We start from the raw sequence: 26329 nt of genomic DNA, 5'->3' as shown, positions 1-26329 counted from the left end.
TATAAATAAAAGAATTAGCATGACAAAAAAAAAAAAGTGAAAGTACTGGGTATGTTTTCCCAGTTCTTGTTGATAGTGGGACTGCAGAAAAGATCTTTCTAATCTCTTAAAGCAATCAAGAATCAGTTATACACTGGCACATGGGAAATTATGCTGGTTGGTAGCTTCTACAGAAGCTATACTTTTGCTCCAAGAAGCAAATCTCTTTTGATCTTAATTCTGCCAGTCACCCTACTGCGCAAATATTTCTCTGTCAAGAGTATTTCACTCCTCCTTAGTCACCTCTCTGATTAAACTCTGATTTCAGAGTCAGTCTCTAATACAGCCATCTGCTGCAAATGTATAGACTCAAGTTGTCAGGACCGTCACACATGCAGATAGTGCCAGTAATTACCAAGGCAAAAAGAGACAAGCAGAACCCTTTCTTTACTACTTTAAAACAAGCCAAAAAGTTTGGACTAGTTGGGAAACTGTGTTTTCTCTGAGCAGTAGTTGCTTACCCTCTGTAAAAAGGCTCATCTTTGAAGCATAAGATTTCCAGACACTTCAATCCACCGTGACTCATATTTAATAATTTTTGGCTTTGGACCATCACATTGAGCAGATTCTGCATATTTGATAAGAAGAGTTTTCTTAGTGACACAGTGAAGTAGCTGGACTCCTTTGAGTTTTTTCAGACTGTATTTTCTCTGATTTATTTTGAGCTAATTTGAATGCTTTTTTAGTGCTGAAGTTTTGCATTTTAAACTTGCACGTGTCTTTGGCTGACAAAGAAAAAAGTCCTGAGATTGACTGGAGGTTTTTATTTAATTTTCATTTCCTTACAACTTTGTCAGTTTTTTCTTCTTGACTACCCAAAAAATATCTAAATGAGTATTTCAAGGAAGAATTCTGTTTTGCTGTGGAAATATTGTTTCATTATATGTTTTCTCTTGATTGCTTTCCTCGCTTTGCAGGACAGAATTAACAAAAACTGTGGTGCTTCCTGAGTTAGTAGAACTGGCAAGAGATGAGGGCAGCAGTGTACGCCTTGCAGCTTTTGAGACATTAGTGAATCTGCTCGATATGTTTGATGCAGGTAAGAATTTAATTTAGGCTTACTAGTCCAGTTCTTAATGCTTTAATGCATCTTATAAATGTATTTAAATGCTTTTTGTTCTGTCTGCATTCTTCAGACATTTCTGGGTTTATTTTCTTTGTTGTTTTATCCTTTATGCATTTCATGTCTTGCAGTGCTTTATACATAGTAAGTTTTAAGGAAGGTGAACCAGTTGTCCACAAAATCAGTTATCTTATTCCAAGTTTCTAATGCAATGTGGCTAAATGGAATGAGTAAAATTACTGTATAAAAGATAGGAATATTGGGTTGTTAGTATTTACTTAATGGTATCAATACACAGAATACAAAATGTTAGCTCAACAGATGCCATTGCTTGTGCTTTTTTGCTGTTAACTACTTTTTGCCTCTTAACTGAAATAAAGCTAGTCCTAAGTACAGACTGCAGCCTGTCTTCTGAGCTGAACAGCCCAGACTGGGGCAATGGCATATAACAGTAAAACTTGCAGGTTTTAACATCCAGTGTTATATGTCAAATAAATACACTTGTAAATTTTGGAACACGAAATATTTCTTCATGTTCCATAAACTGCAGTGTGCACAACTGATTGGTTTTAAAGGTACTAAGCATCAGCAATTACTATTTAAATGCCTTTAAACTTGTGGCTATATGGCACTGAAAGCTTTCTTCTTTGCAATGAGAAAGTGCATGTATTTTTTGCTTTTCTGTATTTTAAAAAAATTTGTTATTTTTTGCTTTTCTGTATTTAAGCTTTTCTGTATTTAAGACATAAAATGTAAATGCTTGTGTCTTTCTCAGTGCTCTATATCTTTCCTCTGATCAGCATGCATATATCATGCTTCTCCAGGTGTAGGGGTGAGTGTCTGTGTCTTCAAGTGAGGAAGGAGAAATTCGCTGCTGTATCCAGTTCTTTGGCATAGTGGTGGTGGGTTACCTACATACATGGCTCTCGGGTTCTCATCACAAGTTCAGTTCAACCTTGATTGGGGCAAACTTTAAGGAGAGCTACTGTGACTGCTCCAGTATAGGGGAACATTCTGGGTAACCGCTGTGCCTTCTGCTCCAGTCAACTGCTCTGTCTCTATTTGTTCAGGGGGATGTAGAAGACAAAAACAGCCAGCTTTTCTGGCTCTGTATCAGTTGTGCTCTCTGCTGTTGTTTGTTTGGTTGGTTTTTTGTTTTTTTTTTTTTTTTTTAGAACTGGAAATGTACAAGGCAGCAAAGTACATGATGGATCATTGCTGTAGTGTATATGAAAAAATATTTATTGTTGATCACTGCTCATTATTTGCCACTTTGGTCTTTATATTGTCTTTTTCCAAACTCCTGAGTTGTTTATCTTCATTAGCAACTCTGTATTTTGCACCACATTTCCCACTCCCATCTTACTGACTATACTACTCCTTCCTGATACATAAGTGAGGAGCAAATATTTACTCTACAGGATCTTGATGATGAATTATGAAAATACATGATTGCATATAAGCCATATGGAGGAGTACATAAAGAAATAAGGTAGTTTTGGGGAGAATACCATAAATGGACTTTTTAGCAGTTAGTGCTTGTATCAGTAAGTATGATAGTAGGTTAATTTTCAAATTATTGAGACTTTGCATTGATGCTATCGAGTTTGTGCTTCTCTTTGCACCTCCCAGTCTTCACTCCTTCCACCCCACCCCCCAATTGCTGTAACTACTGCTTTTAACTGTTGAAAAAAGCTTAGAGAAAGCAATTGGGGATTATTTACAGGTTTGTAAGGAATGTGTTTCTAGAAATTTGGTTTGTGTAGTTTTTGGTTTTGTGGCTGAGCTAGAAAATGAACGTTTTGAAGGTAGATGACCCAAAATTATATCCTAGGCTTTCTTTCCCACAATATCAAAATACTTCTTCAGATCAACCTAAATATTTTGTTCAGCCATAATTATTTGCTGAATTTTGGTGTTGATCTACCATTAAAAAATCCTAATCCCTTTAAAACTTGAATATTTTGCAATACAATGGTTTTATTTAAAACAAATCAAAACACAAATTTCTTTGAACATTTACTCCTTTTTTTATAAGGAGGCAGAGTGCTTGGATTTGACTTAAATTTCTAAATGATTTCATTTCTTTCCTCTGCCCTTGATTATTTTATTTCTCTGTGAATTTATTGTTTACTAAAAGATTTTCAACCCCTTCTTCTCAATAGGTTGAAAAAATACACTTCCAGTATATCCAGATTTTTCTTTTTACTGTCATGGTCATGTTTGGTCTTTCCTACTATTGTAGGAAATCTTATTGTGGGAGTACTGCAGTATTCTTTCTCTCTCTGTATTCTTGGTGAATGGAGAAGTTAATGACTGTTCATTTATTCTCCGTCTCTTCCTTTACTGGGGGATGCCTTTTCCCTAAAAACAAACAAACAGACAAAACAGGTAAGGTATTAAAATTTAGGACCTGTATTATGACAGTATGTTCACCATTCTCTATACCTCTTGTTTGCTACCTCCAGTGAGTGCCTGCCAAAAATACTCCTGAGCATGTTAAATGATATTTTTCATAACTTATTATGGAAATCCACTATCTGTGCTCTTTTTTTAGGTGTTGATAAATGGCTAATTTTAAAAATTTCTTTTGTTTTTCAGATGATAGGAGTCAAACTGTGCTCCCCTTAGTGAAATCATTCTGTGAAAAGTCCTTCAAAGCAGATGAATCTATCCTAGTTTCTTTATCTTTCCATTTAGGGAAACTGTGTAATGGATTATATGGTATGATTTAATGTTTTTTTAAAAAAATCTTAAAAATGAGGGAAGATTGGAGAATTTGAGGCCCTTGGAAAATAGCCAGATTTGAATGTATCAAATGAAATGATAATTAGACAAGCAAATATGGAAGTAAAAATCTGCAATCATCTATTGCATAAATATTGGATTTTGTGACTTTCTTCTTTGGGTGTCTATCTGTTTATTGGGTTTTTTATGTTTAAACAGGGACAGAGTTTTTGTTTAGACAGGGACAGAAATGGAAAAATGGTGGTTTGTGTTTATTGGTTTGACTGATTTATTTTGATTCCTCTTGGATATTCTGGAGTTTGTAAGTTGGGTGACTGAATTTTTGAAAACAGAAACCTTTGAAAACACAGTATGATGTTAACTGTGTATGTTCACTAATGTGCCTGATATCCTTTTTGAGGCACCGTACAGAGTGTGGCCCATAATGAACTTCAGGGGAGAAGAGAGACCTAATAGCATGTGGATTCCCAGCTGCAGCTGAGGCAAAATCTGAACCCATAATTTTTGTGGTTTTCTGTACCTTAGCACCTGAGCACAGCAGATCTTTCCTTGATCATTCTGCCCATCGTATACCCTCTACACAGAGCTTGGCTGTGGAGGGGCAGCACAGAATCGTGGTTTTACATTATAGAGAATTTCCCCTTAGACTCTTAAATCCTTTCATCTTTCTTACAGATCTTTAAAATGATCCTTTATGATCATGTTAGAGACTATCAGAGTGACTGTTGCTTCACTACAAATAACTCAAAAGAGCTGTTCCACAGTATCAAACTGTTATTTACAGAAATGTAGAGCTGGGATCGTCCATCCTGTTTTTTAGTCGTCTTTTCTCTAGGGTGACTGACTTTAATTGCTGATATCTCTTCACCTCCGAACTCTGTCTGGCAAGTTCACTTTTTTCTTGAAGTGTTACGCCCTAGGAGAGCTGAACAAAGAGAAAGGGTTACGTCATGTGTCTTGGAAGCTGTATTGCTCTTTACATTTTTCAGTGTGAAAAATTGCCTTTTTTTCGCAACAGTGTGCAATAGTTTGACATTATTTGTTCAAGTGCAATCTATAAACAGAAGTAGTTCAGAAGTCTGGTTTTGTTTGTGGTTTGGGGATTTTTTTGTTTGTTTTGGATTTTTGTTGTTGGTTTTTTTTTTTATTTTTGATAAAACTGTCACCTAGTTAGTCTTTCTCTTTCCTGGCCTTGTGCAGGCAATGCATACCTGGCTAAGCATGGTACCTTACCTCTGTCCCAGTGGAATAATAGTCTAAAGTTTTAAGACCATATGTCCAGTTTCTGAAGATCATTTTAAACTCTATTTTCTGAAGAACTAACAGTCTCCCTCCTAGGTTTATGTTATCAGAATATTTAATAAGCGTATTCTCTAATCCAACATCCAAAAAACCAATGAAAATACTGAATAGTACCAGGACTAGGATAGACCTTTCTTTATACAGTTGCCTATATTGTCAGTGACCATGGGGAACTTTCTCTTAACTGCTTTACCAAGCAGTTTTGCAGCTTGGTAAGTTTTTCCTCCCTCTTTCCTGATCCCTTATTTTGCTTATGAAAAACATGACCTTTACTTCCTCTTTTGTATTCAGTCAGGATGTCTAGTACTGGGTAACAGGTCCTGTTATCCAGTACTAGCAGGAAATGGAATCAGTTTGACAAATTTTGCTTTTGCCATGTTGGCTGCTACTCATTTTCTTGTTTCCTTTTTGGTATTTACAGGTAGATTTGTTTTGTTTTGTTTTTGTTCCAATGTGTTAAAAACCTTGGAAGTAATCTGCCTGATCTGTAGTTATATGGCTTGTCCTTCCCCTCTCCAGCTACTAAGTATCTATACCACCTCAGCCCTTTTCCATTCTGATATCTCACTTGTTTAAGATTTCAGCAGCTAGTTCTTTAAATACTTCTGAATACTGAAGCACATCTGACCCTGCACATTTTGAAAACCTCTCATGTTTAAATATTCACTGACCTGTTTCTTCTCTACTTAAAGCTTGAATCTTTGTCACTGTTATTAATTGTACTGAGCCTGATGATACTAGTAGAGTTTGATAAAGAAAATAAAAACATCAAGCATTTCAGCCTTCTTGGTACCAATCACTGATAGCTTTCCTCTGTCTCTTGAGTAAAAAACTGAGCCTTTCCTTATCGTTCTCATATTACAAATGTAATTTTTGAAGTCATCTTGCTAGTTGCCTTCCAGTTTGTTCTGAGTTTTCTAATTTTGTTCTTACATCTCTTTATTATCTGTAGCAGCATAGCCTAGTTTTTCAACTTGCTGCAGACATGCATTCTTCATGTGACTGAGCTCCATAAAGATCTAAAAATTCAATCAAGAAGAAACCAGTATCAGTGGAACAAACAAATATATTCACAATCCTGCAGCTAAAATCCTGAGTACTTCAAGAATTATGTAAACAGAAATTAGGATTCACTGTATTTTAGTTAGCTGTCATTTTTCTGTAATCAGTGTTTCTGTATAAAGTATACTGATGATACTCCAGTAGACTCACAATAATGGGAGGGGAGTGAGATAAAAATAGGCGTATTTGATAGATTTGTAAATGAGATTTGGTGTTTGGATGTTATTAATTGCATTTGTAATGAGAAAAGTAAACTTTTTCCCCCCGTGCCCCTCCCAGGCATTTTTACTCCTGAACAGCACTTACGGTTTTTGGAATTTTATAAGAAGCTTTCCACGCTGGGTTTACAGCAGGAAAATGGACACAATGATAATCAACTACAACTTCAAACTCTGGAACAGGAAAAGAAGTATATCTCAGTAAGGAAGAACTGTGCTTACAATTTTCCAGTAAGTAACTTTTAAATTAAGGTTAAATAGTTCGTGTCATGCATATAGTTCACTAAATAGGACTGCATGAATGATAGAAAAGTTATTGCCAAATTGTACATTGATACTAGATTTTAGCTCTCTTCTGGAAAGTTCAAGTTAATGGCTTAAAGTAGAGGTTATCCAAAAGAATTACCAGGAAAGATTCCTCTTTGCAGAGCCTCAGAAAATTATCGGCAGGTTTTGACTGAAAGAATGCTGTTCCAAGAGGTCACTGGTCTCATTCTTTCCTACAAATTTTCTCTAAACCCTTAGCACAAAGGCATTGAGAAAATGGCTGTGAAACAGTCCTCAATTTCAAACCACTCAAAGCTAGGTTTTCGCATTTGCTGTGTTGTGGCCTTACAGGGAGTTGAAGATGGAATCTGAATGGTTAGATTCATGTTTTAGTCATGTTCCTGCCTGAACACAAAAAGTCTTTTCAAGTTTATGTGAGGTCTTCAAACTTACCACTCATGTTTCTGTAAATCTACTTTGTATTTTGACATTCTGCATTTATATTTAAAGAAAATATGTTTATACCAAGAGCCAGTAGACATTTTTTATTCTGCTTTTTAAAGACAAGCACCATGTATATAGGTAGACATCTGTTGGTTTATTTGAGCAAAAATGAGGTATGTACACACACAATTCTGTTGAAATTCAGATGCTTGCTTTGCTGCTTGCTAAAATGTACTTTGTTTTTGAATTCTCCAGTTGTATCTTCCACTAGCATACTGAAGCATTAGCAATATTTATAAAACTAAGGTTTTATACCTTGTGTTTTTAATCTATGTCTTCAGGAAACAAGCCTGCAACATGTCTGAAAGATATATAAATCCAGTTTAGTTCTCAACTCTAGAACTTGTCTGATGTCTGTGTTTTGACACAGCCATCAAAAATGCCACACTTCCTCTTTAAAATCACAACCTGTTATCTCCCAAGTCTTGCTGGCTGTTTTCATCTGATAATTTCTGATAATGTGGTTCTTTAGCTATACAGTTAATAAAAGACTATCTTTCCACAGGCCATGATTGTTTTTGTGGATCCAAAGAACTTCCATTTAGAACTATATTCTATATTCTTCTGCCTTTGTCATGACCCTGAAGTTCCCGTCAGATATACTATGGCCATAAGCTTCTATGAAGTAAGTCTACAAAGGTACTTTGTTAGTACTTATATGTTTTTGTTTTATGTTGTTTTCTTCTTTAAGCTTACATTTGTGACTGTTCAACCAAAAGAAAAAGACTTGAGAAAACTTGTTGAAATCTAGTTTGTCAAAGGTGTTCAGACCCTTGTAATAAGTAAATACAGCCCATATACACACATTAGTATTTAAGTTGTGTGACATTTGGCTACAAGACGCTATTGCTAGGTGAGCTCTTAAGGACCAAAAGCTGGAAGAAACTTAAACTGGTCTAGTACCAGAAACATAAGCAATTGTACTAATTAGAATATTTTAAGGTTTTGAATGCTATTAGAAAATAACAAGACAAACAGGAGAAAGGAACTTGCCACTTTTGGTCCTGAAAACCTTCAGAACTGTACAGTTTGCTACTACGCTGGTTCTGTGGAGAATGTTTATATGTATCAAATCTAAGTTAAATGTTCAAATTTAATATGGAACTACTTGGAAATTTATGCAGATGAAAAGCATATGTGCTCTTATTATTCTATTCAGTTTGCATAAGTTCCACTGTATTATTTTCATAAAAGTTCAAAAATGTACAGCTGCATAGATATTATTAACTATATGGGGTGAATTCCAGAAATGAATATACTTTCTCTCCTGATGGTTGTAACCCATATAGGGAGATTTTCAAGGTTTTCATAGTGTTTTACTGAGAATCCTTGTGTTTCAGTCCTCGAGCTAGCTTTTTATCCCATTTTGTTGCTGCGGAAATTGGTAAGTTAAGCAGCTTGCTGAAAATATTTAAATGACTAGTAGAGGCGTAAATGAAGCCAAGGTGGCTTTATTTCCATCATCTTAAGGAAGATGGATGGATTTCCAGTTCTCTTTACCGGTTGATGCCTTGTCTTAAGGAATGATAATCCAAGGTAATTGTTGAAATTATAAAATTAGCATATAATTCTACATAATGTTTCATGTCAGATGTGTAACACTTTTAAGGTACTCCCTGAATATAAGAAAAGTACTTTATCTCATTTAAAAAAACCTGTAAAGTTATACTGTCGTCTGAATATACATTTAGTGCTGGTTGATTTATTTTTAAAACCATAATTTGCAACCATGTGACAGCCAGAAATGAGTAATTTATGGCATTCACTGCTAGGTGGATTATTTTATTTTTTCTAAATAAACTCTCTGTAGCCATTTCTCTAAAGCTTCATCTTGATTAGAAGTAAGGTCTTATTTTCACTTTGCTTATATAAACAAAGAAAACCACTAAAAAGCATCATCTAAATACTCCACATGGCAAAAATCTCATGCCTCAGTTTTTTCTCATATTTGCTATAAAACCTTTTTAACAGTGTGGACATGGCCTTTTGGTGGTTTTTAGAAATTTATATGTGACTTACGAATCACAGTAAAAAATCCTGAAAGAAGTAAGGAGTGAAAACTTCAGATGGAAGCTTGGGAAAACTTTAAAATCCAGAACAGACTAAGCCAATTTTTATATTTTATCTTTTGTAAATTATATAGCTGACTGACTGTTAACTCTCCTAAGGAGCATGAAGTACAACATTTGAATATTCCAGAAGAAATTTTTCTAGCCTTTCAGTGCAGTCTTAAAAATTTTCGGTAAATGTGAAATAGAATTAATTCTAAAAGCATGTTTCATGGTTAGGTAATAGGCCTGTTTCTTGACTCATATTTTTTATATAAGCATATTTTTAATGTGATCAATGGGAAAGTACACAACTTTAGAAGGCTGACATTAAACAATTTTTCTGCCTCCCTTCTTCATGCTTGCTGTAAAGTAAGCACATGTAGTATAGTTGTTGTAGTGCAATGGAACTACAGAATGTCTCACCTTGCTATCTTACTGTCATTTTTTTAGGTTGCTAAGCTTTTAAATTCTGGTGTGTATACAATACATAAAGAACTGGTTACACTATTACAGGATGAGTCACTGGAGGTAATATACTTTCATTGGAACTTTCTTTTACTTGCTACATTAAGGCAGATTATCTTGATGTTTAATAACTCTGCCGTAAGACAGTACAGTAACTGTTTGAAATGATCAACAGCTTTTACTTCTGTTTCAGACGCTTCATAAAGATGCCAGCCTTCTGTGAATAAGAAGGAGGAAAATAGGAAGGTGTTTGAATTTAGTAAACCCACACTGAATTTATTAGCTTTTAAGAATATTCATTCTAAATTGCTATATTATTACCTTACAAATTCTGTGGAAAGATTTGGTTTTGATACTGTCTTAAAATAATCATTGATAGTGTTCAAGGGTTTTCCTTTGTTTTATTTTCATTCCTCCAATTGAAGAGGAGATTAAGAAGTTGTGTATGGTTTAAAGATCAAGATTTATAGAAAGAGTTTCAAGCCAAGATCTGATGCAGGATCTGTGAGTGTTATGAGACAGTTTTTAGTGTACCTTGGTTTCAACCTGCGTAAAACATGAATCACTTAGCTATATTACAGACAATATAGTGAGACTTTTTTGAATTGAAAAAGACAAATATTTATATTTGAGTCAAAATCACAGTTTCCTCTGATACTAGTTATTCCAATAGTTGATCTTTTTTGTTTTCTGTGTAGGGTCTTTGGATATGGCATGGAAAAATGAGTTTTGCTTTCAGATGCTCCTTTTTATTTTGGTACCCTTTCTTAGCCATTTTCAGGGAAATTAAAAGTGTTCATAGATCATCTACTTATAGTTTATGAAATTCTGAGGCATCTTAAAAGATTTCTCAAGGTGAACATCTGAAAGTTGAGACTCAGAAGCAGCTGGTCATTTTGAAAAATTCCTTGGTTTGATCCCTATACGGTTATTTAAATAATAAAAAATACTTAATCCTTTATCTTATGTACCACCTTAGTCAGAATTGGTGCCAAAAAATATTTAATTATGTACTTTTCTAGTCTATTTTCAAGTATTACGACATTTGAAAGTAAGGTTATTCTGTTAATATAGGCTATATATTCTGTTTTAATTTATCAACTGCAGTTTTTCTTAAGGCAGGAAAAATTGCTTTTAAGATTGAGCTGACATATATAAAAAAATGTTTCTTTGTGTTTGTCGAGGCTCTTACTTAACTGTCTATGAAATACAGATCTTTCTTAAGAATGAATGTTCATTTTAAAATATTGTATGCTGTGAATAGTTTAGAAAGCATTGACTGTGGTATTCATATAAATCAAAACTATAGCTTGTTTTCCTAAACTGAAACCTATAATACTTATATTACTTACTACACTGAAACATAAGTTTTATAATCCCAGTCCTCATCAATGCAAATACATTGCACCTAATTCTTTTTTTAAGATGGATATGAGAGAACAGTAACATAAGAGATGTCAGCAGGGCTATGTTGGTGAGAGATAAAAATTGAGTCAAGTTAATTTACAGACCTCATTCATGCAGCCTTTCTTTAAATAGGTGTTAGATGCCCTGGTAGGTCACCTTCCTGAAATCCTTGAACTAATGACTAATGGAGGAGAAAACAGTGGATCAGAAAGCAAGGTGGGTATTCTTATGTTTTTTTCATTTGCTTTCTAAATGAAGGTAGTAGCAAAGTTGTTTAGACATATATTGTATGAAGAGGCTTTCATGATTAGTTTCTGCTTTGGAGATATATAAAATTTCTGTGGTTTTTGATTGTTTGTTGACTTTATAAACTTTAAAATAAAAGGTTTTGAAAGATAAGACTTAATATAAAAAGGAACACTTTATCCATGTTCTTTTTCTAATTAACGACAGATTTGCTGAAATAGATCGAATTTTGAAATACAATCATTAAGTTAAAACAAAACTTGGTTTCATGCTAAAGGAGTGATAGTTAATACTTTTTTTTTTTTTTTTTTAATATTGATGTGGCAACTGCCCGTGGTTGCCATTTTCAGACACAATTTCTGCTAGGAGGATGCCTGTTTCCTGAGGTAAAGGCACTGAATTAGGATTTAGGAGATCTATATTCAGCTCCCAACTTTGCTAATTTAATTGTATGTGGCTCTGGGTGATGGTTTATTCAGTGACTCCTCACCTGTAAAATGGAAGATAAAAGATTATCTCCTGTTTCAAGATGCTGTTTTGAGCATACTTCCTAAATGTATAGAGAAGTTGAAATATTCCAACAATATAAGAACTGAATAAATTTATTTTCTTGTATGGACAAAAGTTGAGAGTGTAATTTAAAATGTGAATTTGTAAGATGTTTACAGCTGTAAATGTATATAACATATAACAAGTGCCATGTCAAGTGTGGCAGTCTTTCACTTTGCTTAGTGCTAAAGAGAAGTTAGCTTGGCTACTATAAAGTCTTTGTCTCCTATTGAGAAAAGGTGTATAATTCCTACTAAAATTAATTAGGGAGCTGAGAAGAATAACTGCAAAGTTTAGCAGGCTAGGAGGAAAATGGGATTTATTTGGTTTGAGAAAGAGAAGACTGGGGAGGGTTGTTGTAATGATCTTCATAACTGTAAAAGTGTATTACAAAGACAACGGTGATTAGTTTTTCTTTGTCAGGAGGAGGGGTTGGAAATGGAAGTGTGTATAGTTAGGTATTGGAATAGCTTTTTGACTAGTTAAGTGGAATTTACTGCTTAGGGGAGCTTGTTTAATCCCAATCATTAAATTTTTTTTAAGAACAAGTTAGACTAATATTTACTGGAAATGGTCACAGTGTAGCCGATCCTGTCTGAGAAGAGGAATTAATTGACCCCTTAAAATCTCTTCCCTTCTTACATTGTTACGATGTGCTTTTTAAGCATAGTAACATGACATACAGCTAGAAGATGTAAAATTACTTTAATGTTTATATTTTTATTTCTAGTTATTGTCTATTCCTGACTTGATTCCTGCATTAACAACAGCAGAACAGAGAGCAGCAACTTCTTTAAAGTGGAGAACTCACGAGAAGTTACTACAAAAATATGCATGTCTCCCTCATATCATATCAAGTGATCAGATTTATTACCGTTTTCTTCACAGAATGTTGACAATCATTTTGACAAATGTGAGCCTGTCTGTCTCTTTCCTGTTGTTTTTCATTTGTTTACTGTATTTAGAACAATTAGCACTAGATACTTGCTATGTGTAGCACTTTAATATATTATATTAATCTTAAAATACTGTTTCTCATTGAATTGTATATCAGGCTGTGGTTTTTTACGTAAGACTGAGAAATTGCTCTGAGAACTGCCCCCCGGTTTGAGGAGCAAAATTTAGATTGGCAGATTGTCATGTTTTTCCTCCCACCCAAGACTTCTTTCCTTTCCTTTCCTTGTGCTTATTATCAGTTTGTTTCTAGGTAAATCAAAACTTTTTCCTCTGAGATATGCCTTCTTTTTCCTGATTCCATAGGTTACATTGCATTTTGTTCTATTCTTTATGAAAGAACACTTAATTCTGAAAATGAATGATTATTTAGAGCTACTGGTCTGAAATTTTATTGAATTAATTAAAGAGTAAAACTGCTTTTTGTAAGAGAAGATGTTGTAAGTTTTCTTTCCTAACACCCGCAATATAGAAGGTACCTTCCAAACACGGTATACTTTAAGGCATTTATGAAATAGTTGAATAAACAGGTTAGGCAGAAGGGATAAAAAAGTAGGCGTCTCATAAATTGGCCAGACTTCATTATTATCCCTTATGTTATGCCAGTTATTTCAAAATTTCACAGAATCATAGACTCATGGAATATCTGAAGTTGGAAGGGACCCATAAGGGTCATCGAGTCCAACTCCTTGCTCCTCGCAGGACTACCTAACACTAAACCGTTTGACTAAGAACGTCGTCCAGGAGCTCCTTGAACTCTGGCAGGCTCGGTGCCATGACCACTTCCCTGGGGAGCCTGTTCCAGTGACCAACCACCCTCTCAGTGAAGAACCTTTTCCTAATGTCCAATCTGAACTTCCCTCAAATTTCATTCCATTCATTCCAGAATTTATAAAGTTAGGCTAATCTTTAGGTATTTTTTCTACTTCTAGAATTTTTATACATTTTTAGTGATATTTCTTCAAGTATGTTTAATTTTGTTTCCTTTATTTCTTTCAAGAATGTCTTACCAGTGCAAAAAGCAGCTGCTCGAACTCTCTGTGTTTATTTACGTTATAATCGCAAGCAAGAACAGAGGCATGAGGTTATTCAGAAACTGATTGAACGTAAGATAATTTTTCCTTGATTACTTAGAGATGCAAGTTAGTTTTGACTGAGGATCTATTTATGGTTATATTTATTCAGTGTAACTTCCTGCCATCATTGGTGGGATTACACTTAGAATACATTCAGTTGCTCACATTATCACCAGGCAAAACATATTGTGCATATGTGAGGAATATATCTGAAGCTTATGCAAAGGAATTGGGAAAGAGGCAATATGGGAAATTGATAATATGCCAAGACCCCTCCAACCCTACTTCTTGAATCCAAAATTGCTTAGCTGTAGGTGCTGCAATATAGAAAGCAGCGTTCCTCTATAGAAGTAAAATTCTCTAAAGGCTTCAGCATCGGAAGTGCTGAATAAATCTTCTCAGAAATTAATTTATGAATGAGTTAGTCACCCTAGTTGACTTTCTGGTCCATGCTATGTTTTTTAAAGATAGGTTAGAAAGTTGAATAGTTCCCATTAGCAATCCTTAATGTTTACACAGTAATTTTGCTACACTTGTGACATGGTTTGAATGGCATACAGGACTTTCTTCAACACAGTAGCTAGTGCACTTGCTATTTTTGCTTTTTCAAATGGTTAAAGGGACAGGTTGAATTTCTGAAAAAAAAAATGCTTAGTCATTGAATTCAGGTTAGGCTTTCACTGAAAGAAAGAATTGAGATAGGCTGAGAAGGTGTGCCTAGTGATGACTGTGATGATCATCTTTGAGTCAAAGGTTAGCCTTTGAAATGTTTTCTAGCTGACACTGAAAACTTAATAGATAATATCTGTGGATTGTTATTTTTCAGAACTGGGCCAAGGAAAAAGTTATTGGAACAGACTTCGGTTTTTAGATACTTGTGAATTCATTATGGAACTGTTTTCAAAATCATTCTTCTGTAAATACTTCTTTCTACCTGTGCTTGAACTTACACATGATCCAGTGGCAAATGTGAGGTACTGTAAGAAGAGTATGTAGCAGTGTACAGGAAAAAAGCTTTAAATAATATATTAAGAAATATTTTTACAGGGTTTATGTCTTATTTAAATAATGGGACTTGAGTAAAAAGGGACAGAGCCTTCAGAGTGACTAGTATTAAAGGTGTAGGGGACTATGGGAATAATGTTAGAAAACCACAGAAGCAGGTCAGTCTGAGTGTTTGGGGGATTGATTCAAAGTGTCAGGTTTTGGGAGTGAGAAAGGAACACTGAGGCAGAGGAGCCAGCAATAGATGAGAAGAAAATAACACACTGTTTCATGGGTGTAGAGAAAAACGTAACTTCAGTCTCTATTAATTTACATCCATTTCAACATCACAATATGTAAAGTAAAACACAAAGGCAATTCTTCCAGTGGTCTGAGCTTAACAAGTTAACATAGGTTTTAACTTATGTAAAAGTTTTCTACTTCATTGTTAAAGTAAATTGAAAAAGAATAGAAAAATATAAGGGAATCTGCTATGTTATTCATTTTTATACAGTGTTTTTTCTGTTATTTTTGTACTAAATTTTTTTCTTCACTAAACAGATAGGGACCAGGCAGTTATTGCCAGTAAGAAAATAGTTCCTTTTTTTAGTCATGCATTTTGTGTGATTTTACGCTTTTAATCTTATCTCTGATGTGTGTAATTTGTGTTGTCATCATTAACATATCTGAACATCTAATGCTAATGCTGCATAGAGATTTACATAAGCATAATTTGCACATACATGTGTGCTTCATTCAGTAAGCCTCACTAAGTACAGTTTGTTACCAAGTGAAACTGTTTAAATAAACCTTGTGTTTAGTATAACTACCACATCTCAATTCAGCAGGATACCAGACCTAAAAACTGAGCCGTTTTGTGCATCTAGGTTAACATTCATGTCTCATGTCCTTAAGTTAAAAGGATTATATTAAAACAATAAGCTAAATTTATATACAATCTGAAGTAGATTATCGCTTTTAACAAACACTTTAATTTTAAGCTCTATTGATACAATATTAAAATTTAATGGAAACGTGAAATAACTTGCAATCTCGTAACTGACATTAAAATTAATTTTGTCATAATTCTTTTCTGGATTGTTCCCTAACACTTTTTCAAAAGGAATGACTGTCTGTGGTGGACTGAATTTTAGAAGTCAGACATTATTGTTAGCTCATGATTTTAAAAACTAACTTAGGGAGGTATTATTCTAGCTTTCTACAGAGTGGTGTAACTCTTTGTAATGGGAAGTTGTAAAGGTTAAAATGATTTGAACGTATGAAAACAGTAAGATGAACTCATATAAGAAAATTTTTTTGAGTGTTGTTAATCACAAAGTTACTATGTCTGGCACAGCATTGTCTCTGATCACAAGCCAGTGGAATCTGAGAACAGCAGAGAATATCACCATTTTGAGTTCTTGAGGATTTTTTATCTATTCCTTAAGACTTTTCACTACTCTATGCTATTACAGTCTGATCAAATGCAGTGGGTTTTATTTTCTTAAATGTATGAAATATTTTTTATTTAATCTTCAGAGCATTTTGGATTTAATGATATAAAAAGCAATGGGCATGTTTTTTTTTTTATATAACCAGTTTAGAAACAGTATCTAGCAATCGCGGCAAATCAATTATTATAGAATCATTTAGGTTGGAAAAGACCTTTAAGATCATCAAGTCCAACAGTTAACCTAGCATTGCCAAGTCCACCACTAAACCATGTCCTCAAGCACCACATCTACACGTCTTTTAAATACCTCCAGGGATGGGGACTCAACCCCTTCCCTGGGCAGCCTGTTCCAGTGCCTGACTACACTTTTGGTGAAGAAGTTTTTCCTAATATCCAATCTAAACCTCCCTTGGCACAACTTGAGGCTGTTTCCTCTCATCCTGTCAGTTGTTACTAGGGAGAAGAGCCCGACCCCCACCTCGCTACAGCCTCCTTTCAGGTAGTTGTAGGGAGCAATAAGGTCTCCCCTCAGCCTCCTCTTCTCCAGGCTAAACAACCCCAGCTCCCTCAGCCGCTCCTCATCAGACTTGTGCTCTAGACCCTTCACCAGCTTCGTTGCCCTTCTCTGGACACGCTCCAGCACTTCGATGTCCTTCTTGTAGTGAGGGGCCCAAAACTGAACACAGTATTCGAAGTGCGGCCTCACCAGTGCCGAGTACAGGGGGACGATCACTTCCCTGGTCCTTCTGGCCACACTATTCCTGATACAAGCCAGGATGCTATTGGCCTTCTTGGCCACCTGGGCACATTGCTGCCTCACATTCAGCTGGCTTTCGACCAGCACCCCCAGGTCCTTTTCTGCCAGCCAGCTCTCCAGCCACTCTTCCCCAAGCCTGTAGTGTTGCATGGGGTTGTTGTGACCAAAGTGCAGGACCCAGCACTGAGCCTTGTTGAACCTTGTACAACTGGCCTTGGCCCATCAAACCAGCCTGTCCAGATCCCTCTGCAGGGCCTTCCTACCCTCCAGCAGATCGACACTCCCACCCAGCTTGGTGTCATCTGCAAACTTACTGAGGGTGCACTCGATGCCCTCGTCCAGATCATTGATAAAGAGATATTAAACAGAACTGGCCCCAGTACTGGAGCCCTGGGGAACACCAGTTGTGACTGGCCACCAACTGAATTTAACTCCATTTACCACTTGGTTGGCTATGTCCGCAGAGAGACAGACATTTCTTGTCATAGAAGGAGATCAGGTTAGTCAAGCAGGACCTGCCTTTCATAAACCCATGCTGACTGGGCCTGATCACCTGATTGTCCTGTATAAGCCGTGTGATGGCCCTCAAGATGAACTGCTCTATAACCTTGCCCTGCACTGAGGTCAAACTGACAGGCCTGTAGTTCTCCGGATCCTCCTTCCAGCCCTTCTTGTAGATGGGCATCACATTTGCTAACCTGCAGTCAACTGGGACCTCGCTGGTTAGCCAGGACTGCTGATAGATGATTGAAAGTGGCTTGGTGAGCACTTCCACCAGCTCCCTCAGTACCCTTGGGTGGATCCCATCCAGCCCCATAGACTTGTGTGTATCCAAGTGGTGTGGCAGGTCGCTAACCATTTCCCCTTGGATTATGGGGGCTTCATTTTGCTCCCTATTCCTGTCTTCCAGCTCAAGGACTGGGTACCCTGAGAACAGTTTCAATCCTTAGTACAGAAAAGATGTGATTAAGTTCACCTAAGTAAGTACTTCATGCTGTTCAGTTTGAAAGCAGGCAAAGTTGAGCTTCACAAGGGCACTCTAGTAGCAAAACTATATCCACGCAGTGTCAGAGCAGAAAGGTATTAAGTTTGAAATTTCTGTTCTTGGTTATTTTATATGAATAATCTTTCTCCCTGAATTTACTGCATTTAAAATTGCATTCTCGGTCAATAGAGTAGCTCACAGCTTCTGAATGCATCATAGCCTGTTACTACTTTTCTTTCATCCTGATTCCCAACCACACTGTCCACCCCTTCCATTGCCTTGAGGAGTGCTTATTGGACCTTTGGCTAGGCTGATTAAACTCACTAAGCCATTGGAAAACTGTCTGCTTTTTTCTGCCCTCCCCCTCTCAAGTAAGTTGGTTTTCTGCTATGTTAGTCAGTTGAAGTTTGGGCTGACTGAGCTGGTGTCCAGCCAGTAGCAGAAACGGTGCAAGCAGGAGGAGCCTCCAGAGAGGAGGGAGATAGGGTAGGGAGAAGAAGGGCTTCCTTCTTTTAGGAGCCAGTTAATAGTTAAATCCTTTTAGTCTATTTGATACACCTTCATCCTTGCAGTTGTATGGAACTGCTGTCACGTGGCTTTTGGTGAGACACAGGCTCCTTTGTACTGCTGGAGCAGATTTTCAGGGTATTTAGGTACTTGATAGAGGTAGATGTGTAGATCATTTTGAAAATATAGAGGTCTGCTTATTTTTCGAAGTTAAAAAAAAAAGCAAAACCAAAGAAATCTTTATTGACTTTCAGCTACAGTTCTGTAGTCCTGATCTATGGAGAAGTTTTTGAAAATGTTACAGTATGTCTGGAAACAACACATAAGCAACATTCATTTCTGAAAAATAAGACCTACTAACTTAATTGTTTTATGTCAAATGCTAGCATGCAATACAAAAATTAATAATGTTTAATAAACATCTGCATCAAAAGTTGATTATTTACTTTTTTTTGTAGAATGAAGCTATGCTATTTGTTGCCAAAAGTTAAATCTACTCTGAAGATTCCCACTGATAAACATTTACTTCAGCAGTTGGAATTATGTATAAGGAAACTTTTGTGTCAAGAGAAAGACAAAGATGTCCTGACTATTGTAAAAAGAGTAAGAGTTTTTCTTTTCCGGCAGCATTTTGTCTTGGGGTTATTAAAAGTTAAGATGATCAAAGTTATGCTTTCTGTTGATACTCTTAATGTAAGAACAGGAAACTAAGAATTTTCTTGTCTGTTATGTAATTTTGAACAATTAAGAGACGATGTAGTATAGTGCATTCTGTCAAATTTAGGAGAGTTGGTGTTTCCTTGGTTACTTATATTGCAGTTATTTTCTAGTGACTGGGATTCAGGATTTTGGCTCGATGATCATTTGTGAAAAAACAGCAGACGACTAAAGATAGGATTAAAGGTTGACCCTAGTAAAAATGATCAAGTCTTTGAGGTAGAGATATCTTGTTAATCTATTTATTTTACAACATATGGATAAAGGATTTGCAGGATTTTTAAATGTTACAAATGTCTTTGTAATGTCAGCATTCACACAAAAGTACGTCTTTAAGGGATGCCCATGCTTCGTCTCAAAGAAGCCATGAAGTGAAGTCGCTAAAGTAGGTCACTTCCTTATAGAGCCAGTCTGCAGGAGAGATTGGATGAACACCTCCCTGGAGCATCCTGGTTTATTCACAGATTCCTGAGTTGTTTTTTCAGTCTTGGTTCCTAGGTCCATGCTCCAGCCATTCATGCTTCTGTGCTTTCCTTGAGCGTATTTTGAATTCCATATAGACAGTCTATCAGTCCCTCATTGTGAATCTCAGCAGGGCTCTGAGAATACTCTCTGACAGTTTTTAACTGCATTTGTAGCACAAAAATACAAGCATAGGCTTCAAGTGTTTAGGAAGAAAAGACATGTTCAATTTTGAATATCACTATTCTAAGCTTCTTATCTGGACAGTTTTTTAGTTAAAAGTGTGGCATGCTGTTGAGTAAGGATAAATAATGTTTTGATTTTCTTTATAGACAGTGTTAGAATTGGACAGAATGGAGATCTCTGTAGATGCTGTAAGTACTTACTAACTTTAATATTTACCAAATACTTTTAATTCCCATTTTCATGTAGTGATTTTTTATTTTTATTGATTTTATTTTGAAGTTTCAGAAAAGATTTTACGAAAATGATTTATTGGATCAAGAAAAAGAGAGACAAGAACATCTCCTTTTGGAAATGGTATATTTTATCAGTACAATCTGTCCTTTTTTTAATAGTTTGTAGCTAAATATTAATGAGGCAATAATTTTAAGGTAGGGGAAGTGCGTATTATGGAGAGACCTGGTAGGTTCATAATCTGTGTGTGGTTTCATTCTACACTTTACACTTTTTCAGAGTAACATATAACTTCCTTTTCTTTACTACATAAATTTTGCTGTATGAATTAGGCAGGTGAACTGGAATTTCTTGAAAAGTACTCACACTTGATGTCTCTATAGTTCTAAAATCCCAAGCCCTTCAATATGCCTGTATGTAATCTTTTTGAGGGAGCTTAGCAGTTTTTCAGGCGTGTATAACACAATAAACTGAATAATGAAGCACCTCAGAATTCTCATACAACTTCCATAGGCAAAGAAATTAATGTCATAACTTCTTTTGTGCCAAGGAAGCTGAAGGAGGCTCTATGTGTTACAAGCTGTCCTGTTAGCCAGAAAAAAAAAAAAAGGCAGGCCACTGACATCTGCAGCCTGGCAGAAGGGAGACTTCGTGCAGGTTGTATAGAGCAAAAGGAGCTACAAGTTACTTAGAATTTGGAAGAGAAGTCTGCAGAATGCTTTTCCAACTTCCAAAACTATTTATCTTCAGTCATGGCTGTAAGCAAAAGCTGCAGCAGGCGCTTCACCACATAGCCTACTACATCTTCACAAAGCCTAGATTAGATTATTGCAGTCCTCCGTTCTGCTGCCTCCTCTCCAGCCTCAGGTGGGAGAAGCTAAGAAGCTGATAGGATTTAGAAGAGGCTGAATTTCATTAGCATGGTTCCTCTGACTTGCAGAAATTGAACTCCTCTGTAGAGAACCAGAATAGGTTCAAGACTGTCCAAAAAATGTCACTTTTTCCTCTTTGGGATTGCTACACAGCCTATGTTTGTGGCCCACTTTGATGTCAATAGGTACTGCAAGCCTTGTCTTGGACAGTTGATTTTCTCAGTTCACGATACCTGTCTCATGTACTTCCTGCCACCTCCCATTAGCTCGGACCAAAGGTTCAAGCTTTGTTCTCAGGACCTGCATACACATATTTAAAGAGTTGAACTTAGCTTTAGGAGTTTTTAGGTAGATAGAATTAATGTTTTTATAGTGAAAGCATTTGGGACTGTGGTAAAATAGGCTCCAGTACGTTCTGTGTTACTATGTATTGTATGATAACATTAATTTTTACCCTGTTTCTACAGCTAGACTTCAGAAGAGCACCTGTGTTTTTATGATATATCCCATTGATATGGTCATATCTTCTGTACCACAAAAGTCTCTTTAAGCATTGTGTGTGAGAGGCATGCTTTTGAGGAACTGGAGATGTACCCAGTACACTGTGACATGTCGCAGTCCCAAATAGATGAAGAGCCATTGAACGCAGATTAAATGTTATCTGACTGCTACAGATTTTAATACCAAATATGTTAATAAGTTTCCTTAATTGTAGTAATTGAGTTAGTAGAAACTATATTCCAGCAACCTTGACCTGAATTAATTACCTCTTTTTTTTTTTTTTTTTTTTTTTTTTTTTTAACTTGGGTATTAATTAGAGTGAAATGAAAAAATAGAGTAGAACAATTACGGTTCACTTGGTACTTCTTATTATGAATGTAGTACAGAAAATAAGCTAACGTTATATAGCTTTTTGAAGTTGGAGTGATATCTATTCACCAAGAATATGAAGCAAGTATTGGCTTTTGAAATTATTGATGTAGCTGTGTTAACACTGTTTTTTGTCTATCGATGTGCTCTCAAAAGGTATTCTAAGGCTAGCTAATATTACAGAAAAGCAAATAAATTCCTTAAACTTGGAGAATTGTAATACTTGGGTTTGTTTTGCATAAAGGCTTATCAACTGTAGATGTTAATTTTAGACCTTTAAAAAGTTTGAGCATCTGTGACACACCTTACCATTTGAGAAAAACCTTTTCATTGAATTGTATGTTTGAATTAAAAATATTGCTAGTTCTATTATCAGAGTATCTGTAGCACAAAAATTTTACATTGTCAGCTGCCAATTTCTGTATCTTTTTAACAAAACAAAAGAAGGTCAGGCATAATTTTAATAATAAGTTATAAATGCAAACTTCAACTCTGAGGTTCCTTCATAATTAAAGTCAACGTTTTTGGGTGTGATTTTTATATAGGATATGTACCCTCATTTCATTCTGTACTATGTAATTGGTTCTCTCGATATTCGCTAGGTGTTGTACTAATGGCAGGATAGAATAGAAATTAACTGTTATTTTGGTGATTTGGAAGCAATCCCTAATTGAAACACAATTTATTTATTTTTTTCTGAGTATGACCTAAGAAAATTATTCATTTTTTTAGGAACAGTTAGAAAAAGAGAAGCAGCAAAATGAAGGAAGATCTACAAATATTAATGATAAAATGTTTGAAAAGAAGCGTAAGTTTGTTTATTTGTGTACATATTGTTTGTGCATGCATTGCTCTTCTACAATTTTTTTTTTTTATATTTCTAAAGATATTTATGAAAACTAGCCTCATTATATTAGTAGGAAGACTTTGGGATTTGTTAATAAAATACATGACAGTTTTAGTTCTCTAGTATTTTTCATTTTGGGATGCAATGTAAGTACTTGTCTGTGGTATTTCTGAAGTGTTAGTAGCACTGGATTAGATATTATTACTGTTTACCCCAGGACTGTGATATGTTATGTCCTCTTTCTTTATTTAAAGTTAAGCTTGAAGAGAGAAGTATTTATACTAGACTTTTTTTTAGGTAGAGACAGTAAAACATCATCAGTGTTGGCAAAAAGTATCACTCTCTCTGTTCCTGGAAGCTCTTCTGGTACATCAGCAGGTAAGAACTCTTTAAAAACTCTTCTAGAATGCTCTGATCTCACATCAGCAGGTTAAAACCCAGCAAAGCTGCTGTTGGCATCTGTGGGCCAGAGTTTCACCTGCTGCACATAGGAAAAGATTCCACTCCTAGAACTGAATGTGCTTTCTATGGTTTTTAGTTTTATTTTATTCTTTAGTACATAAATAGGTGACATAAGGTTTATTTATTGTTACTGAAGTATTTAAATCAGTTCCTTCAGCTAGCATAGGTTGAAAATTATATTAAATTAAATATAATAAAATCATATTAAAAAGTGTTCTTAGTTACTGAGGAAATGCAATGAAGTCCATGTTAAAATTTTTTGCTACTTCTAATTTTAGGCAAAGAAGACAAGAAGTCCAAGTTGGTTCGAAGCCAGTCTTTCAGTACTCAAGCGCTACATCCAAAATACAGCAACATAGACAAGTGTCCTAAGTATCTTTATTATGTTCATTGCTCACCTCATAAGCAACTGTTTGCCTAATAGACAATTATGTTATGAAATTATATGCACATGAATCTATGAAAGTAGTGATCTGCTCACTGAATTGTGACCTAAATATTCAGCTTTCTGTTTAATTGATTACAGTATGCAGTTCTGAACTGAGAGAAGAAATACCATTTTAACACATGCTGCGGCCTACCCATTCTTAGGAATTCCTTTTAAGTTAATGTGTGTCACCTTTTATCATATATTAAAAATATTTTTCAATATGAACTGCTAAATCTAAAATCTTTTTTAAAGAAATTTCAGCATAACTTTCTCATTTAATTTTTTCATATATACTCAGAAATAACCTCAAATATTATTAAACAGCAGGATGATGCAATTGAGAAGAACACTTTTCTGTAATAAGCAATTTGGTTTTGTTTTGTTTTATTTGTTTTTTAAGTAAAAGCTCTGCTACAGGATATACATCTTCAGTATCAGGAATGGGAAAGAGTTGCATGTTATCCTTTAGTGGTAAGTAGGTTATTATATTATATTTTACATTAGTTTTTTGTGTAGGTGCTGAATATGTGGGCCCCATTAAACAGGCGTACTGTAAGATATCACAGTCCTGAAGAATGTAGACTAATAGATCTCCAATATGTTTGAACACTTAAGTGCTAGTCTAGTTAGTTTATTTTTCAAATTCTTTTTCTTTGTTACATGTTCATTTAACGTTACATGTAAAAGTAGTAAAAGTAAAATGAGTTTGGCATTGCTTGATTGGCATTTTGGATGTCATAAAAAGGTGGGTTTTTTTCCATTCACTACCAAAAGACACTAGACAATTAGCTTAGATGAAATAGCTCAATTTTAAGTAGCTAAAGATTGGCCAATTAAATCCCACTATTTTCATATATTAAATGTATTAATCTTCTCTTCCAAAATGTGTCTTCTAATTATTTTTATTTAGCATTTTTTCATAAAAGTACTTGAAGAAATGTGAAGTTGAAACCATTCCCTTACAGAAAGTTAAACTTTTGGATTATTGCCATAGCAAGTATGCTACTATTGCCACAGGAAAACCAGCTCATTCTGTTCACTCTTTGTGTATTCTTTTTTCAGACAAAATTCTTTGTCTAAACTACAACTCTTTATTTCAGATGATTCATTCAGGACTCATTCTACTGGTAACAGTGGGAATGCTGCCTTCCCTTCCAGTTCTTCTTCTCGCAACTTATTTAACTCAGCTGACCAAAAGAACAATGGAAATAAGGAGAGTCAGTCCCGAAAGATGAGCATGTAAGTGGTGGACAAGAGGTTAAATCAAGTTTATGGGTAACATTTTCAAAGGGAACTCAAAAGAGCCGTGTAAAATTAAGCCTATATTTATGATACTTCTGCGCCTAGATTTTTAAATACTAAAATAGCAGGGAAGAAATGTGATGTGTGCAATTACAAGTGTTTTTAAGATTGCATTCCCTTTTAATTAGTCTTCCACACTGTTTCTCCTGCACATGTTTGCATTCAGCTGGTACATTATGGGGAGGGTGGAATGGGACAAATTGAAGTTAGTGCATTTGATATAACTACAGTCACGGTGATTTAGCTGTCTGTAGTTGGAGAAATAGAATTTATGTATTATTAGATGATTTAATTTTTCCTTTTCCTTCTTTTTATGTGCTTACATATGTTTATGTATTATTATGTAACAATTTCATGATGAATTTTGAGAGTTATGACGAACTGGTACGGCTGCTTGTTATTGAGACTGCCTTCTTTGCCTTACCTTAACCATTTAGATAAAAAAAAAAATTCAATGCTAGGTATCTCCCTCAGGCTGATTTTCTTTAAACATCAGCTTAAACTGTTCAATGTTTTGCAAGAACAAAATCAAAGATGAATTTGTTTGCTCCTGTGATAAAAGTGTAACAGTCTTAGAAAATTGCTCTGATGTGTACTTACTCAGTCAAATCTCTGTAGACTCTAGCAGCTAATTCCCTGCAGATTCCTTTTGCACTATAACTTGTAGTTCTAAATTACGATCATTGGACTAGCTGTAATTTTGGGCGCTCAAACTGAGATTTTTCTTTGCTATCAGAGATTTGCTTTCTTAGCCAAGGCAGAATGGAGAAAGGAAAGGAGCCAGCTATAGCAAGAAAAGGAGGTTGTTTGAGAAAGCAGACTTAAGTGTGATAGAAACTAGAACTAGAAGCTGGAAGGTATGGGGAAATGCAAGCTGGGCCTTGGAAGTCTGAATAGGTATGAGAGACCAAGAATGAAAGGAGAGTCCAGAATGTGAAGCTATGACTTGCTGGTCAAAGATAATGGAGCTGAGATATGGAGCCCACACCAGATAGATAGGAAAGAGGAAACACCTTACACGGGTTTGCCAGGTATAAAGAGAAATAATCGTGATAGTGGTATCTCTTGAGTGGTCCTTTCTGGTGACTTAAGTATCTGTATCAAATATTTTTCCACTTCAGTGTTTTCAGGTTTCTTTAAAAAACAAACCAAAACCATCCCCCCTAACTTTACTCGCAGATATAAGTTCATAAAATACCTAAATTGTAAAATGAAACACTCAAAAGTTTAACAAATGTAAAAAAAAGTTCTCTAAACAGCTTGCATTCAGCTACTTGTATACATTATATTATGATACAGTCTCTTGCTGTGTC

The 26329-nt window shown here is 35.4% G+C and overlaps 1 protein-coding gene across 8 annotated transcripts in view; it reads left to right on the top strand.

Moving 5' to 3' along the window:
* The window catches only part of PPP4R4 (protein phosphatase 4 regulatory subunit 4), a 104285-nt gene that overhangs the window by 42427 nt on the left and 35529 nt on the right, over positions 1 to 26329 (top strand). For 4 of the 8 annotated variants that reach the window (XR_014228699.1, XR_014228700.1, XM_082316799.1 and 1 more), the window contains 17 exons: positions 957 to 1078; positions 3704 to 3826; positions 6494 to 6663; positions 7709 to 7828; positions 9705 to 9782; positions 11259 to 11342; positions 12652 to 12834; positions 13876 to 13981; positions 14778 to 14925; positions 19096 to 19240; positions 20149 to 20190; positions 20282 to 20356; positions 22708 to 22783; positions 23120 to 23200; positions 23563 to 23656; positions 24115 to 24185; positions 24815 to 24953. Coding sequence is in view for 4 of the 8 variants with exons in the window: in XM_082316799.1 (XP_082172925.1) it covers positions 957 to 1078; positions 3704 to 3826; positions 6494 to 6663; positions 7709 to 7828; positions 9705 to 9782; positions 11259 to 11342; positions 12652 to 12834; positions 13876 to 13981; positions 14778 to 14925; positions 19096 to 19240; positions 20149 to 20190; positions 20282 to 20356; positions 22708 to 22783; positions 23120 to 23200; positions 23563 to 23656; positions 24115 to 24185; positions 24815 to 24953 (1857 nt within the window). In the remaining 4 variants the exon portion in view is untranslated. Of the gene's footprint in view, positions 1 to 956; positions 1079 to 3703; positions 3827 to 6493; positions 6664 to 7708; positions 7829 to 9704; positions 9783 to 11258; positions 11343 to 12651; positions 12835 to 13875; positions 13982 to 14777; positions 14926 to 19095; positions 19241 to 20148; positions 20191 to 20281; positions 20357 to 22707; positions 22784 to 23119; positions 23201 to 23562; positions 24186 to 24814; positions 24954 to 26329 lie in introns of those variants that run through there. The other 4 variants (XR_014228702.1, XR_014228701.1, XM_082316800.1 and 1 more) reach the window with 4 other exon arrangements.

The sequence above is a fragment of the Platalea leucorodia genome, assembly GCF_965183815.1.
Source record: "Platalea leucorodia genome assembly, chromosome: 7".
In the NCBI taxonomy this organism is placed as follows: domain Eukaryota; kingdom Metazoa; phylum Chordata; class Aves; order Pelecaniformes; family Threskiornithidae; genus Platalea; species Platalea leucorodia.
Note: the sequence above shows the minus strand (reverse complement) of the source record. Positions and strands in the feature narration are given on the sequence as shown.